This window comes from Molossus molossus, unplaced genomic scaffold (assembly GCF_014108415.1).
Source record: "Molossus molossus isolate mMolMol1 unplaced genomic scaffold, mMolMol1.p scaffold_m16_p_6, whole genome shotgun sequence".
NCBI classification, from domain to species: Eukaryota; Metazoa; Chordata; class Mammalia; order Chiroptera; family Molossidae; genus Molossus; species Molossus molossus.
This window is the reverse complement of record NW_023425399.1, coordinates 25125456-25142210: the sequence shown is the minus strand read 5'-3', so window position 1 is coordinate 25142210 and position 16755 is coordinate 25125456. Positions and strand designations below refer to the sequence as shown.

The 16755-nt window shown below is 42.5% G+C and overlaps 1 protein-coding gene across 1 annotated transcript; it reads right to left on the bottom strand.

The window, feature by feature from the left end:
* Nucleotides 1-233: 233 nt before the first annotated feature.
* On the bottom strand, nucleotides 234-15942 carry LOC118618485 (protein ZNF738-like). Its single transcript, XM_036244740.1, has 6 exons — nucleotides 15795-15942; nucleotides 10829-10959; nucleotides 7876-8005; nucleotides 7428-7523; nucleotides 5304-5346; nucleotides 234-273 (listed from the first exon to the last, which is right to left on the bottom strand). Exons 2-6 carry the CDS (start codon nucleotides 10841-10843, stop codon nucleotides 234-236), a joined length of 324 nt encoding a protein of 107 aa, XP_036100633.1. The 5' UTR covers nucleotides 10844-10959; nucleotides 15795-15942.
* Between the last annotated feature and the right edge of the window lie 813 nt (nucleotides 15943-16755).

Here is a 16755-nt window from a genome sequence, read left to right as displayed (position 1 = left end):
GGCCCATTACAAAATGACTGTGGGATAACTCCCAATTCTCAGGTTCTTCTCAGAAGATAAATTAGTGTACTGTGTGTCTGATGGTCTTATTTTTTGCAGCTGCCTGAAGGACTTTTTTCTCTTTTGAATAACACAGACTGTAGTACTGAAGAAAATATCAGGAATGGGAGGATATAAGCTCTAAAATATATATAGAGAGATATATTTTAAACTGGGAAACACACACACAAGCTTCAGGTGAAGATGGCGATGTAAATAAATGCAGTACTGGCACTATCCAATAACCACATCAAAAAATACAACTAAACTACAAAAAAACCATCATTCAGAACTGCCTAAAACCTAGTTGAACAGAAGTCCTACAACTAAGAATATAAAGAAGCCTCATTGAGACTGGTAAGAGGTGCAAAGAATGGACTGGTTCAACGTGGTAGATAAAAATCATGAGTGATATTTTAGCTGCATAGGTCAACTCTGAGGAGTGAGGGGTCCCAGCCCCACACTAGGCCCAGCAGCCCTGGTATCCAGTGTCAGGAATAGATAGTTGTCTCCATTACTTCAGGCTGTAAAAACCAATAGGGATTGTGGCTGAGTGAGACAGAGAAATGTTGGAGTCCCAGGCAGTTCCCTTTAAAGGGCCCACACACAGCCCTGGCTGGTTTGGTTCAGTGGTTAGAACGTTGGCCCACGGACCAAAGAGTCATGGGTTCAATTCCAGCCAAGCACACATACCTCAGTTGCGATTCGTCCTCGGCCCTGGTTGGGGTCATGCGGGAGACAACCAATCAGTGTGTTCCTCTCACATCAATGTTTCTCTCTCTCTCTCTCTCTCTCTCTCTCCCTCCCACTCTTTCTGAAGATATTTGAGAAAATATCCTCAGGTGAGGATTAAAAAAAAAAAAAGATGTTCTACATTAATAGCCGATTAGGGAAATACAAAATCAATGAAAGAGCCTTACACCCCCATTAAAATAAATAAATAATTAATTAAATAAAGGGCCCACACACAGACATACTCAGACTCACTCCTCTGAGTTTCAGCACTGGTGTAGGAGCTTGAAAGCCACCAAGGAGATACAGGGAGGAACTGAAATTAATTGGTACTAAATAGAGCTGGAGGAGAAGCTTTCTCCCAGACAGAAGTTTCAATAGAGGCCATTGTTCCCATTCTGAGCCCCTCCCCCATACAGCAGACAGGCAGGCTCCATACATAAAACTCCATCTACCTGGCTCACACTGCTTGCCCCAGCCTGGAGATTTCCTGAGACCCTGCACCATCAACTTGTGAGCTCGCTCAAGCTATTTTCAGTGGCTTTTTTTTTTTTTTTTTGGTTGATCCTCACCTGAGGATATTTTTCCATTGTTTGTTTTATTTATTTATTTATTTATTTATTTATTTATTTATTTATTTATAGAGAGTAGAAGGGAAGGAGAGAGAAAGATAGAAGTGAGAGAGACACTTCAACTGGCTGCCTCCCTCACAATCCCAACCGGGAAATAAAACTTACAACCCAGGTATGTGCCCTTGACCGGAATCAAACCCATGACCCTTTGGTCCACAGGTACATGCTCTAACCTCTGAGCCAAACCAGCCAGTGCTCAGTGGCTTTTTTGATATATAGTCATAGCTCATGCTTTAATCTTTACTACAATCTCTCAAACAAGCAGCATCTGGCTTCAGTGTGTGCTGTATCTCTCACTAAGTGTCCCCAAGTCAGGCACTAGTGGCAGCCAGCCTTGGTTCACAGCTTGGCCTCTTCCCCAGAAACTGCAACCTCAGCACAAGTAGCAGCCATAAACATAACGCTTTGTAGACCATGCTGAGTAATCCCAGATAGAACACAAGCAGTGGTTGACCTTGACCTGCACTTCCTGGAGGCCCCAGGGCCAGCACACCTGATGGACACTTTCAAATCACATCTATGCACCAACCAAACCACCTCCACAAACAAACTCAAGGGACAGACTCAGCAGGCACCAGAACACTGCTGAAATAAGTCCTGTTCTGTGGGGTGAGCCCTCAAAACTGATCCTTCACAATGGTCGCAGCCAGTTTTTTCAGCTGATGAGCTTTGGCATAAATCCCTCCCACTGAAATTCCAGCAGCGCCCTGGCTGGTTTGGCTCAACAGTTAGAGCATCGGCCCACAGACCAGTGAGTCTCGGGTTCAATTCCAATCAAGGGCATGTACCTTGGTTGCAGTTTGTCCCTAGCCTGATTAGGGTGGTGTGGGAGGCAACCAGTCACTGTGTCTCTTTCACATTAATGTATCTCTGTATCTCTCTCTCTCTCCCTCTCTCCCACTCTATTTGAAGATAAATAGAAAAATATCTCAATGAAGATTAAAAACAATGAAATTCCAGCAGCAATAAAGGCCCAAAAACAATAGAAGGTATATACAGCCCACATGGTAGGGCACAGCTGGAGTGCCCAGCTCAGATGAATGGGCACAATGTGCCACTGGATGTTACAAGACATCTACATCTACTATATTACGTCACTCTAACAAGTCCAGGAGACATAGCAGCTCAAACTACTACATGGAAACAAACACAAAGATCTTTCCAAAATGAGGAGAAAAAAAGGTCTGAAATGAAAGAACAGATCAAAACTGCAGAAAAACATTAAACAAAACAAAAACAAGCTATGTACTATGATGCAGAGTTCAAAACACTGGTTATAAAGATGTTCAATTAACTTAGGGGAAGAGTAAATTAACTTAGGGAGAACGTCAAATCTTAAAATAGAACAAGGAAACCACAGAAAAGAGCCAGTAAGAAATGAAGGCTATACTAGCTGAAAGAAGAAGAATTGATAGGGAATCAACAGTACAGTAGATGAAGCCAAGAATCAAAACATAGATTTGGAATATAAGGAAGCAAAAAACTCCCAGTCAGAACAGCATAAAGAAAAAGCCATCCAAAAAAGTTGATAGTGTAAGGAACCTCTGGGAAAACTTCCAGCATACCAACACTCACATCATGTAGTGAGTAGATGCCATAATAAACGAGCAAGAAGAACAGAAAGATACTCATAGATACAAAGAACATTTTGATGTATGCAAGTTGTGGAGGTGGTTGGGGGGGGGGGTGAAAAAAATGAAGAGATTAAGAAAAACAAATTGGTAGTAGCAAAATAGTCATGGGGATATAAAGTACAAAATTTATTGGGATGATCGTGTAGTACGTTATATCATGCCTAGTCACTGGGGTGTACACCTGAAACTATTAACATAGTATATGTCGACTGTAATTCAAAAATTAAAAAAAGATTTACATACATACACCAATTAAACTTTCCAGAATAGGTTTCATAGGCCAGTACAAATTTACCACAGCTGATTATTATTTGTGTTCTCTTATACAAAGCAAGTTCATAAAGAAAGGCATGGCAGCTGCTTCACATAACTTTAAATTGCAACAAAAGAGCGCAGCTGGTGTGGCTCAGTGGTTGAGTGGTTGACCCAGACACCAAGAGGACCCTGGTTCGATTCCCAGTCAGGGCACATGCCCAGGTTGTGGGCCGAATTCCAAGTAGGGGTGGGGGCATGCAGAAGGCAGCCAATCAGTGTTCTCTCTCATTGATGCTTCTATCTCTTTCTCTGCCTCTCCCTTCCTTTCTCTTTAAAATCAATAAATAAAATAGAAAGAATATTTATTTAAAAAAATAGCATCAAAAGATCACAGAGCTTACAAAGAAACAGAAATACACAGTCTAATAAGAGGAATAAAAGAAATCTCCATAGTCCAGCAATACATCAAAAAAATTATTCACCATGACCAAGTAGGATTCGTCCTAGGGATGCAAGGATGGTACAATATTCACAAATCAATAAACGTGATACACCACATAAACAAAATGAAGAATTAAAACCACATGATCATATCAATAGACACTGAAAAAGCATTCGACAAAATCCAGCATCCATTTCTGATAAAAACGCTCAGCAATCTGGGAATAGAGGGATTGTATCTCGACATAATAAAGGCCATATATGAAAGACCTACAGCCAACATCATACTCAATGGGCAGAAACTAAAAACATTTCCCTTAAGAACAGGAACAAGACAGGGATGTCCACTTTCGCCACTCTTATTTAACATTATGCTGGAAGTCTATGCCACAGCAATCAGACATGAAGAAAAAATAAAAGGGATCCAAATTGGAAAGGAGGAACTGAAACTGTCATTATTTGCAGATGACATGATATTACACATAGAAAACCCTAAAGACTCCATCAAAAATCTACTAGACTTAATAAATGAATTTGGCAAAGTAGCAGGATACAAAATTAACGTCAAGAAATCGACAGCATTCTTATGCACCAATGATGAACTCACAAAACGAGAAACTGAAAAAAAAAAATCCCATTTACCATCGCGGCAAAAATTAAGATACCTGGGAATATACTCAGCCAAAGAAGTAAAAACCTATATGCAGCCCTGGCCGGTTTGGCTCAGCGGTTAGATTGTCGGCCTGTGGTCCAGAGAGACCCGGGTTCGGTTCCCGCTAAGGGCACGTACCTTGGTTGCAGTTTGTCCCCGGCCCTGGTTGGGTCGTGTGGGTGGTGGCCACTCGATGTGTCCTTTTCACATCGATGTTTCTCTCTCTTCCTCTCTCTCCTTCCCGCTCTATCTGAGTAAAAAATGGGAAAATGTCCTCGGGTGAGGATAAAAAAAAAAAAAAACCTATATGCAGAAAACTACAGGACATTGAAAAAAGAAATAGAGGAAGATATAAAAAACTGGAAGCACATACCCTGTTCATGGATTGGAAGAATTAACATCATTAAAATGTCCATATTACCCAAAGCAATCTATAGATTCAATGCAATCCCCATCAATATACTAACAACACATTTCACAGAACTAGAACAAATACTTCAAAAGTTCATATGGAACCAAAAAAGACCCCAAATAGCCACAGCAATTTTGAAAAAGAAGGACAAAGAAGGTGGGATCACAATACCAGATATCAGGTTATACTACAATGCGACTGTAATCAAAACATCCTGGTACTGGCACAAGAACAGGCACAAAGAACAGTAGAACAGAACTGAGAACCCAGAAATGGACCCAAGGCAAAATGCTCAATTAATATTTGACAAAGGTGGCAAGAGCATACAGTGGAGTAAAGATAGTCTCTTTAATAAATGGTGTTGGGAAAATTGGACAGCTACATGCAAAAAAATGAAATTAGACCATCAACTTACACCATACACAAAAATAAACTCAAAATGGATAAAAGACTTAAATGTGACCCGTGAATCCATAAAAATTCTAGAAGAAAATATAGGCATCAAAATTTCGGACATCATACGCAGCAGAATTTTCACTGATACATCACCTAAGGCAACAGAAACAAAGGAAAAAATGAGCACATGGAACTACATCAAACTCAAAAGCTTCTGCACAGCAAAAGAAACAATCATCAAAATAGAAAGGCAACCCACTGTATGGGAGAACATCACTGCCAATGATACATCAGATAAGGGATTAATTTCCAAAATATATAGAGTACTCATACAACTCAACAAAAGGAAGACAAAGAACCCAATTAAAAAATGGGCAGAGGAGCTGAATAGACACCTCTCCAAACAGGACATACAAATGGCCAAGAGTCATATGAAGAAATGCTCAACATCACTAATCATCAGAGAAATGCAAATTAAAACAACAATGAGGTAACACCTCACACCTGTCAGAATGGCCACCATCAACAAATCATCAAACAAGTGCTGGCAGGGTGTGGAGAAAAGGGGACTCTAGTACCTTGCTGGTGGGAATGCAGACTGGTGCAGCCATTATAGAAAACAATATGGTGTTACCTCACAAAATTAAAAATTGAACTTCCATTTGACCCAGTGATCCCACTTCTAGGAATATACCCTAAGAAGCCTGAAGCACCAATCAGAAAGAATATATGTACCCCCATGTCCATAGCAGCACTATTTACAACAGCTAAGATCTGGAAACAGCCCAAGTGTCCATCAGTAGACGAATGGATAAAAAAAAGCAGTGGTACATATACACAATGGAGTACTATGCAGCTGTAAGAAAGATCTCTTATCCTTTGAGATGACATGGAGGGACCTGGAAAGTATTATCCTAAGTGAAACAAGCCAAGCAGAAAAAGACAAATACCACATGATCTCACTTATATATGGAATATAATGAATGTAACAGTGAGGAATAGGGTAGACCCAGAAACACGGAAGTAGGGTACAGACTGACAACCCTCAGAAGAGGGGGTGGGAGGATGGGAAGAGATAAACCACAGAACTTATATGCATGTATGCATAACCAATGGACATGGACAACAAAGCCAGGGACAGGGTGGGGGCGATTGGGAGGAGGGTGTCAATGGGGTAAAAAAGGAGAAACATCTGTAACAAAAATAAAATTAAAAAATAAATTAATAAATAATAAATAAAATTTAAAAAAATAAAAAAAGAAATCTCCACAAATCAGTCCTATGTTAATGAAAATCTATTAATTACCTGACCAAAAATTCAAAATAACTATCTTAAAGTGGCTCAACTGGAAAACAGAGGAAAAAATACAGAAAACTAAATATTAGCACTAAAGCTGTACATGATGCCCTGACTAGTTTGGGTCAGTGATTAGAGCGTCAGCCCGTGGACTGATGAGTCGCAGGTTCAATTTAGGTCAAGGGCATGTACCTCGGTTGTAGTTCATCCTGGCCTCAGTCGGGTCATGCGGGAGGCAGCCAGTCAATGTGGCTCTATCACATTGATGTTTCCCTCTCTCTCTCTCTCCCTCCCTCTCACTCTATCTGACAATAAGTAGAAATATATCCTCTGGTGAGTAATAAAAAAAAACTATGCATGACAAAATTAAAAATGTGAAGAGGCAGAAAATATAAAAAAGAACCAAACAGATATTGAGAGCTGAATAATACAGCAGCAACAGAAACATCAACAACAGACCAATAATCAAGCAGAAGGAAGAATAAGACAACCTGGATACCTATCCCCAGTGTTCCTGGATTTGGGAACTGACTTCTAGTATCTCAACCACTTCCCTCACAAATTACTTACATAAAGCAGAAAAGAGGCTTAAATTGGTTCAACACAGAATTCCTCAGCACTGTGCTTAGACTTTCCCAGGTTCCCCAAAGAAATGCAAGAGTAGCCAGGTCATGTCACCCTCACACTGCTCAGGGAGGACTTTGGCTCTCACTGCAAGTGTGATGGAAAATCACAGGAGCACAAGGAGAATCCTTACATGATGTCAGAGTGTAAGTGTTGGAGAGGATCTGTCCAAGACAGAAACAGAAATAAATCTCACCCTCTCAAAAATCATTTCCCTTGAAGCAGATCTTCCCAACCCATATTTCAAAGTCTGGCTTCCTCTATGACTGTTGGCCTCCCAACTGGGTCAGCTACTTCCTTCATTCCCACCTACCTGGGTGGATGGATATTGTGTTTTCTCTCTTCAACTCGCAGGGTTCCTCCATCTGATCCAAAAAGGTAAGAAGATCTGGTGTAGACACAGGAAGACCTGTTTATTTAAAAAAGGAATATGGGATTTAATGGAGATTCTCCAATTTCCAATCCAGTCCTGTGCTCAAGTGACAAGAGAGAACATTATAGAATATCAGAATATTCTAGAAATTTATTTCCCAAAATATTATTTTCTGACACAACATCTCAAGTTTTTAGATCCTGAGTTCCATTTCCAGTACATCCTAAAGCCTTTCTTTTTTGCACCAGCACACCCCCAATTTTTTTCCTTGAGAACACAGATCTGAAACTCTATCATACAAAACACATGCTCCCAGGATATACTGTCCTAATGAAGAAAACAAAACCCTGTGGGTGGAGCAGAAACTCTGTTCAGAAGTGGTCCTCACCCAAGAATACCAGGTTCCTATAGTTCTGCAACATCACGTCCATGTACAGTTTCCGCTGAGCTGGGTCCAGGCAAGCCCACTCCTCCTGAGAGAATTCTATGGCCACATCACTGAATGTCAGGAGTCCCTGCTAAAAAAACAAACACATTACTCAAGTGACCATGAGCACAATTCATCATGTGACTATATATGAAAACAGTTGATGGAACTGGTTTTGACTAGAAGAGGATCCTGCAGTATCCAGTAAGATCATTTCGACACTAACATTCTCTAAAGTATTTTGATAAAGGAGAATGACATATGATCCACAAACCACTGTAGAGGCTTTACTTTTCTGAAGGACAAATTTTAAAAATAAAGGTATGAACACAGGCATATCCATTTGAAAGCTGTATTTCAATCATAAAGGATCGAGTGTACATATTTCTTAGGTGGAAAAGTCATTTTGAATGAACACTGTATAGTACTTCTAAGTCTTTAATATGTACAACAATGAACTGGAGTTCAGAAAAATGGAAAATCTAATTCAGGAATTCTGTGGTGGTGCTTGAGTTTCCACATGTTCAACCAGTTCACTAGGGACGCCAATGTGTCTGGTCCAGGTGCCACACCTTTAGATAGCACAGAGGAAGAAAACACAGGCAAGAAATTCGTATACAAGACTGAGTGAGGAGTTTTATGGAATTTACAGGTCTCACAGATGTATAAGCCTAGCAACCACAGTCCTTCTCTAAAGTTTACTATGTACTAGATGTTGTTCTAACAGTTGTCTATATATGAATTAATAACTCTCATAAGTAATCAGAGGACAATGATATTCTTCTTCTTTTTTGAGACTATTTTGTAAAACATCCAGCAAATGGCAGAACCTGGGTGTTACTTCAAACTTTATCTAGTATGAGTCTGTGAATACAATAAAATTTTACAGTTCTAAGGCCTGACTGATAAAAGCTCCCACTCGCAAAGCTTCTATCGCCAGTAAACAAAAATGAGAATGTTTATTTTGCAATGCAACCTATGAGCAAAATAAGACTAAAAAGAAAAAAGGAGTTTCCAGACGAAATACGATTGTTTATATATATCTTTCAAAAGATTTCTGTAAGACCCTTATTAAGGATAAAGAAAATACTAACTCTATAGTTCAAGAACCTGGCAGAGAACACCAGCACCAAGTGAAAATCAGGTGCAAAGGAAAGGACAACAGGTGACTGAAGCACACAGGACACTTCATCACCAACACTAGTTTATACAAATTTCAATCCACAGATACCTCCCATATTCTGTAAATGTAGCAGTGCCTTTAAAGGGTAAGTCTTTCTTGCCAACGTAAAGAGCAAGTCTCTCTAGGCGATTTTTCTTTTTCACAGATTTCTGATCTAATCCCAGCCAGTAAGCCCATCCTGGTTAAATGTGCATTTTTCTATCCTGTCCTACAGAGCAGATGTTGCAGCCATACGAGATCTAAAACCTACATTGCCCTTCTACACACCCCAACTCAATAGGGATCTTGGATATCAATGCCTTCCCATGTTGATCTGTCACAAAGAAAACATTTTCAAAGGTTGAAGCTGTAGGGGTTCAGAACAAGGCCCCCTAAGATGTGTTCCAATGGTATGTGGATTATGTTGAGCAAAAGGCACCAAGACCCTGTGACCTCAAGAGAAACTTCTGCTCTTCCCCTTAACATCCCGGGAGCCTGATTCACAATAAGGGTTAAAACTAAAAATTACTTTTTACGTATGTATACTGTAGGCATTGTAGTAATTCCTGAACATGTGATCTTCTGGCAATGATCTTTTGAAGTCCCAAGGTGCATTACCTCATCCCAGGCTCAGAATGTCTTATATACCAATTTTCCCTTTCTGTCTCCAAACCTCTCGTGCATTTGGGGTTTCTGACTCTAAAGTACGTGGAGCTCCCATACACATTGTATGTGTTAAATGTGGATATTTCCCCTTGCTAATCTGTCTCATGTCTGATTACACCAGAATAATTTTGACGTTAGAAGAAAGTATCTTCCACCCTGGCTGGTTTGGCTCAGTGGTTAGAGTGTCAGCCCATGGACCAGAGAGGATTCGGTTCCCACTAAAGGCACATACCTCTGTTGCAGTTTGTCCCCAGCTTCTGTTGGGGTTGTGTGGGTGGCAACCACTCAATGTGTCTGTCTCACACTGATGTTTCTCTCTCTCTCTCTCTCTTCCTCCCCCTCTCCCTCTCTGCTCTGTCTGAAGGTAAATGCAAGAATGTGCTCGGGTGAGAATAAAAAAAAAGTATCTTCCTCCCCCACAATGGTCATTAATTTATGCACTACAGGGGACGTAGATAGAGACAATGGACAGAAGTCTGTTGGACAAAAGGAAAAAGTATTCCTGAGATGCTGTATGGACATCACCACCACTCAGCTCCCTACTCAAAAATGCAGTGGTAGCTGACTTTATCTCCCTCCTAAATGCCTGTATCCTTGTACATGTTGAAACTGCTGACACACGAGTTCTGACTGCTCTATGACCTTCCTGGGTGGCTCTAGTGAACTACACCGTCATCTTTCCCCCACAGCACAGGTGCTAACAACCAGGTAACCCAGTTTGAACAGAAAATTTCCACCAGCAGGTCTTTTTCAATCCCCCTCCTACTTTGTCCCAAGCTTATTAAAGCAGCCAGGCAAAGCCAGTGCCTGATTCAGTTCAGAAGACCTCCCTTTCTTCTGTGTTGTCTCCCTTATGCTCAAGCACAAGCCTAATAAAATGTGCCCAGAAATTTCTCTGGTGGTTCCTCTTGATTTCTATCTTGGAAACCTAAAAGCCCAAACGCCAGTAATATTTGAAAGACGGAGTTTGAAAACAACCTCGCTAGGAAGGATCATCAAAGTAGAGTAGTAAAGGGTTGCAGCTTCTAAAATCCACAAACTTTAGAAAGAAATGCAAACACAAAACTGACCCAAGACAGAGTTTACCTGAGAAGCAGCCATTGTGTCCTCTTCCTCCTCCAGTTCTGGGATGTTTTCTCAGGTGACTTTATGTTGAGGAATCACACCTGCATCTTGAGAATAGGCCTTGATTTCACCACACTCACAGGCAGAAGGACCTTGAAGTCATGAAAAATGTCACACTCCCCTGTCCTTTGTCACAGGAGACATTCAGAAACAATGAGCTCCTACATGAAGACCACACTGAGTTTTTCTCTCCTGACTTCCCATACTCTCCCCTACCACAGATGTGCACCAATTCCAACCCAGCAATGAGAACATGGGCTGCTCTCCTGCCCCGCCCATTCCCGACAGAGCACCCTGCTATCTGCCCTGGACCAAAGCCTGCTCTCAACTCTCACGACTGCACTCGGGCAGAGCCCTTCAGCTAAACACTGGCCTCACTTTTGAATCCCCTGGAGCACCACCTAAAAACCACAATGATGTTCCACCCAGACCATTTGTCCAACTCTGAGGGGGAGGGTCATGATATTTCTTAAAACTCATCAAATGATCTAATGGAAGGGGGCCACTTAGCTAAGCATTTCTTCTTCAGCTTTCACGTACACGCCGAACCCTTGGGTATCAGGGTCGCGATCTGAAAAGTTATGATTCTGTAGGTCTGCAGTAAGGCCCATGAAATGGCATCTCCCGCTAGTTCCTGGTGGAGCTGACCTGCTTTCAGGAGCAGTGGGCTAGAGACACTAGACTCAACACACCTGAGACCCGAGTAGTGTGACGGGTTGGGGTAGGATCTTCTAGAAGGGCAGGCTCTCAGAGTGAATGCCTAAAGGTGATGTTGTCCTGGAAGGGGTGTGGCCAGGCCCTTAGGTATTGTGCAGGTACAAGGGGGAAATCATGTGGTAACAGAGTTGTGTGAGGGGCCTACTCCCAGATTCCTTCCCAAACTACCTTGAGTTTCCAGGTCTTCACTCCCTGCCCTCTCATGGGCCTCGTGGTATAAAACAGGACAATCCACTGCCTGATCCCTGTATAAAGGTAAGTGGAGCCTGGATCCTTAAGAGACGAGGAGCAGAAAGGTATTTACCTCACAGCTTTATTTGAAAATGAACCAAAGAAATATACTCTAGAAGCCTGTCAAGAAATAAGATTGTTCGCATCCCATTCATTTTCACATTCTCCAACTGATTTTCAAATATATTTTTATTGTTGTTCTTATTACTGAATTGCATATTTCTGTGTCCAGATTTCCCCTTTTAATAAGGACACTAGTCATATTGGAGGAGGGCCCACTATTAATATCCTTATGTTAACCTGATTATCTCTTTAAGGATCCTTTCTTTAGACAGAGTAATATTTCAAGATATGGTTAAGACTTTGACTAATGAATTTTGAGGGACATGACTGAACCCCTAGAAGTTTATGTATGTGTGTGGGTGGGTGTGAATATGTCTATAAAAATGTTATCACATGTGTAGCTTTGTGTAAAGCAGGACCACAGGCAACATCCTTAACTTGGCCCCTCTTCTAACTACTCCCACCCCCATCCCAGGGCAACAACCACTTCTCTGTTCTCTATATTGAGGTGACTAGATTTAATTTTAATAACTTTATCATCACAAACAATCATTAAATCACAAATTTTATTTAACCCAATGTCTTTTGTTTAACTGAATATATTTTCACCCTAAATAGTTCTACTATAATAGTCAGTATTTAAAGAAAATTAATTGCTAAGGTATTTCACATCAATTTTTTCTTACTAAATTTTGAAGAATCAGTGTGTATTTTCCACTGAACACACATTTCAACAGACACTGGCCACAGCTCACAAGCTCAATGGCCACATGAGGAGACTGGCTGCCATACTGGGTGGGCCAACACTCAAGTATAAACATGAAAGTATTTTATTGAAATATGAGGAATGACTATGCCCTGTGAAAACGCAACTTTTTCAGTTTCTTAACACTTTCTTTGTGGCCAAGTATAACATCAGTTTTGTAACTGAACATAATCTTAGAAAAAGAATGGATCATTTTTTGGTAGGATCAAAGTTGAATCTGTGTGTATGTACACTATCAAGGTGTTATTCAGTCTTTTAGCATAGTGTTATTTAGTCTTTTCATCCTTGTTGTATTTGTCTACAGATCTTTCAAGTTCTGAGAGGGGAATTAAAGAAAAACTTCCATTCTACCTATGTTTCTCAATTCCTCCCTGTATTTCCAATCATTGTCATTCATCTTTAGCTTTGTCTGTCACTTGTACTTATATTCATGACTACTCACTTACTCATCCAAGTTTTATTAACCATCTCCTTGGTGCCTGAAAGTGGAGACACAGAACAGAACGAGACCAAGGCCATGCACATGTCAGGTGGATACTCTACCCAGTAGGCAGACAGTAAACATGTAAACAAATAAATGAACAGAAAACTATCTGAGTCTGGAGAAGCCCAATAAGGACAAGTTAAAACAGCCTGATGGAATCATAGTTTGAAGTGGTTGGCTAGAAGAAAAACCACTAAGAGTTGAGAACAAGGGAACAGCCATGGCAAAGGCCCTAAGGCAGAAACCTGCCTATGTGTTTAAGGAACAGTGAGGAGGCCCCTGTGCCGGAAGCTGATCCAGGGAGTGGGAGAGAATAGGAGGTGGAGTACAGAAGGAGTAAAGGGGGTCAGATGCTGTGGAAACAGGTATGGGGACAGGGGACAGGGGGCAGGTGAACTGAAGGGGAAGAGGGTTTGGAAGACCTAGTGGGTTCCTTAAGAGCACAGAGGGATCTAACAGGAAACATTTTGCAATAATTACTTTCACATACAGTGACACAGGTCTGGTGCTGGGGCTTTCTACAAATTCACTCATTTAATTGCAAAGCTGAAGCCATTATTATCCCATTTCACAGAGGCTGGACCCAAGGCACAGAGAGGTAAATAATTTGCCAAAGTCACACAGCTTGTCACAGAACCAAGATGTGACTTGACTCTGGGCCTTCTACTGCCAGCATCTGAGCCTTTCCCTCTTCGGCCTCAATTTCCTTATCTGTCCAAAATAAACTAATAATAGTCCTTCTACCATGGAAATGTCTGTCCCCAGGTCAATTAAAGAGAGACAAGCATTTCCTGCATCTTTCCCAGGGATCCATAACAAATTATTTAAAATATATGAAATGAACATTGTTGTAGCTCCCAGCTTACTAATTTACCAAATTATATAAGTGGAATAAAAGAGCTGCTGAATGTTAGACTAACTCACTAAAACAAGGTTCTGAATGTCAAGAACATAGACATCCTTATCAAGTGTACATTAAAACAGCCTAATATTATTTATATGTACCAATGGATGTTTGCACACATACTAAAGAGTAAAAAGAAGGCAGGGCTCATCATCTACACCAGACACAATATATTTTAAAGGGAAAACAATTTGGGATTTTAAAAAATATAATGGTTTCTAGGATTAATTTTTTTTTTTAATTTATACTACCTCGTATTTAGAAAATAATGATAAGAGCTGGTTATGAGATGTCACCAAAGCTTATTTCAGAAGGTAATGATCACTTACCAAAAAGGAAAAAAAGCAGAAATTCAATAAACAAAGATTTATTTCAGTATGTTTTTTTTAAAAAAACACAGTGTAGTAAATGTAAGAGAGGTAAAAAAGGAAAAAGTCAACCCATTTCAAAGAAATAAAAGACCAACACTTTTAATACTCCTTGAAAAGGCATCATGTAGTGACAGACTTGGTCATTTCTTGTCCCAGCTCACCTCTCTAATCCCATCCCAGGAAATGAGAGGCGACCACGACTGGCTGAGACAAGTCTCCCCCTCTGGCTGAATAAGGACTGCAAATGGAAGCTATCCAGTGGTGCAAATAATTATAAAATGCATAAGCCTTATAAACTGGAGTTTTGCATTTCTCATCCTTGTCTGTATAACTGCAATAATTAAGTGGATTTTAAGTTAAATAGGTTATAAAGCCACAAGTCAACACATCACAACTTAACCATGCACATCCCATCAGTTCTCCACTCCTCCAGATCTGGGTTCCTCTTCTTCCTCCACTGCATGTATTTCTGTCTCTCAGTTTGTTTAGGTCTCTCTCTTTCTTGTTTCTCTCCACTGTTACCCGTCTCCATCTTTCCTCTCGCGCTCTCTCCCTTTCCCAGACTCCTTTCCCAGTGCTGTTTCTTCCTCTGCTGTCATCCCTTTGCCCTTTCTGTTCCTGACTGGGCTCCTCCAACTCTTTTTCTCCTAACTGTCTCCATCTCAAGTGTCTTGCCCTTTCCGGCCCCACGTACGCTAACCAAGGGCTCCTCTCCCTTTTTGCTCCCCTTCTCTGGGGCTCCTCCCATCCCTTCGTGGTTCTCTAATTTCTGTCTCCATTTGCTACTTTCTGGGCTACTCTTTCGCACTTTGCAAGGACCACCCACACACTCATTGTCCCGGCTCTTCACGACCCTCCCACTGACCTTTCTGCCCTCTCACTGCTCTATTCCTTTCACATTATCTTTCTCCCGATCCTCCTCACCCCCGCACTGCGCCCCTTTCCCGGCCTTCCCTCGCGGTCCCCGCTTCCACAAAGCCCCTCCCAGCGTGGCGGGGCTGACCTCTGCTTGGGACACCCCGTTCTTCCGTCCTAACCCCCCCTCAACGCAAAGTGTACTCTTCCCTGGCATCGGCCTCTCATGTACCACAGGAGTGGAGGGAGTCTCGGGAAGGGGCCGGGGGCTGCAGAACCCCCGGCAGGCAGAGTCCGGCTCGCGGCCGCTGGGAACTGCGAGGCTGGGGGAGGGGCGCGAGGTTTGAACCCCTCTCTCAAGACTGCAAATGGCGTGGGGCGGGGGGCTGGCGGTGAAAGGTTTTAGCAGGAAAACGAAGACAAAAAGCCCACACAGGCAGGGCCGACGCAGGAAGTTTAAGCAAAACTAAAGCGGAGTCTCAACCCGGAAGCGAAGCCCTCAGGGTCCGGACGTCTCCTCGGGACGCGAGACTTACCGTTGTTGGAAACGAGGGTTTGGGGAATTCAAGGTCCGTCGAGACCCCCGGGCTTCCTATATGTAGGAATCTGGGCAAAGATGCTCAGGTTTTAACGAAAAAGACCAAAAGTCGCAGGACCAGAGTGACCTTCCCCCTGTACTAGCCCCTTCCGGGTCTGAAAGGAACTGCTCGTGCGCGGTGCAGACAACAGGGGCCGGAGGCTGGGCGGGGCCCGCGGGCCGTGGGCGGGGCTCCGGTCGGCCAGAGCTCCGAGTGGCCGGGGCTCCCGGTCCAGGGAGGGTAGAGCGGCCGGCCGCAGATGGGGCAGGAGCCAGAAGGGGGGCGGGGGACCGAGGAGCACAAAAGGGGATGACGCACACGCGGGAGGGAGGGGGGAGGCGGCATCTGGGGCGGTGGGTTAGGGCTGGGCTCAGATACGGAGGGAGGCTCCTGTGCGGGGTGTGTAAGGGCCTGAGGAAGAAAGAGGTGGGGCTGCGGCCCGAGCAGCGCTGCCCGCGGAGGGGGGGGCGGGGCGCCCAGGATGATGGCCAGGTTCAGTACTGGGGTGAACTAGGGTCAGGCCGGGACTGTTGTCTATCTGGCTCTGAGTTTGTATTTTCTGATTTCTGAACCTGTTCAATTTCTTTTGTGCCCTGTGAAGCAGGGCTACTCCCTGCCCGTTTTAAGTTCCTATTTCAAACAGTTTAGTGTAAAATGTAGAGTTCTATGGGCCAGTTATGTTGAAAGCAAAAATGTCTTTGTTTTAACAGGCTGAAAATGGACTTACTCAGAACTGCTCCTGGGAAGTGGTAGACAGGCCTCGGTGTCTGGGCAGAGATGCCAGCTGAACTCCACCTCTGGGGTCTTGGAACCCGGACTAACATTACAAGTTTGGGAGGAAGTCTCAGCAATTAGAATTTATCAAGCAAGGACTGTAATTGTCTGCTCAGGGGATGCAATCTTGAATGTGAAATTCAAA

What these genes read in the sequence shown, in the direction of transcription:
- LOC118618485 (XM_036244740.1), bottom strand. An exon ending in TAGGAACCTGGTATTCTTGG is followed by an intron (nt 7,524 to 7,875) that starts GTGAGGACCACT and finishes TTAAATAAACAG; the next exon opens with GTCTTCCTGTGTCTACACCA. An exon ending in CTGCGTATGATGTCCGAAAT is followed by an intron (nt 274 to 5,303) that starts TTTGATGCCTAT and finishes GTTATTGGATAG; the next exon opens with TGCCAGTACTGCATTTATTT.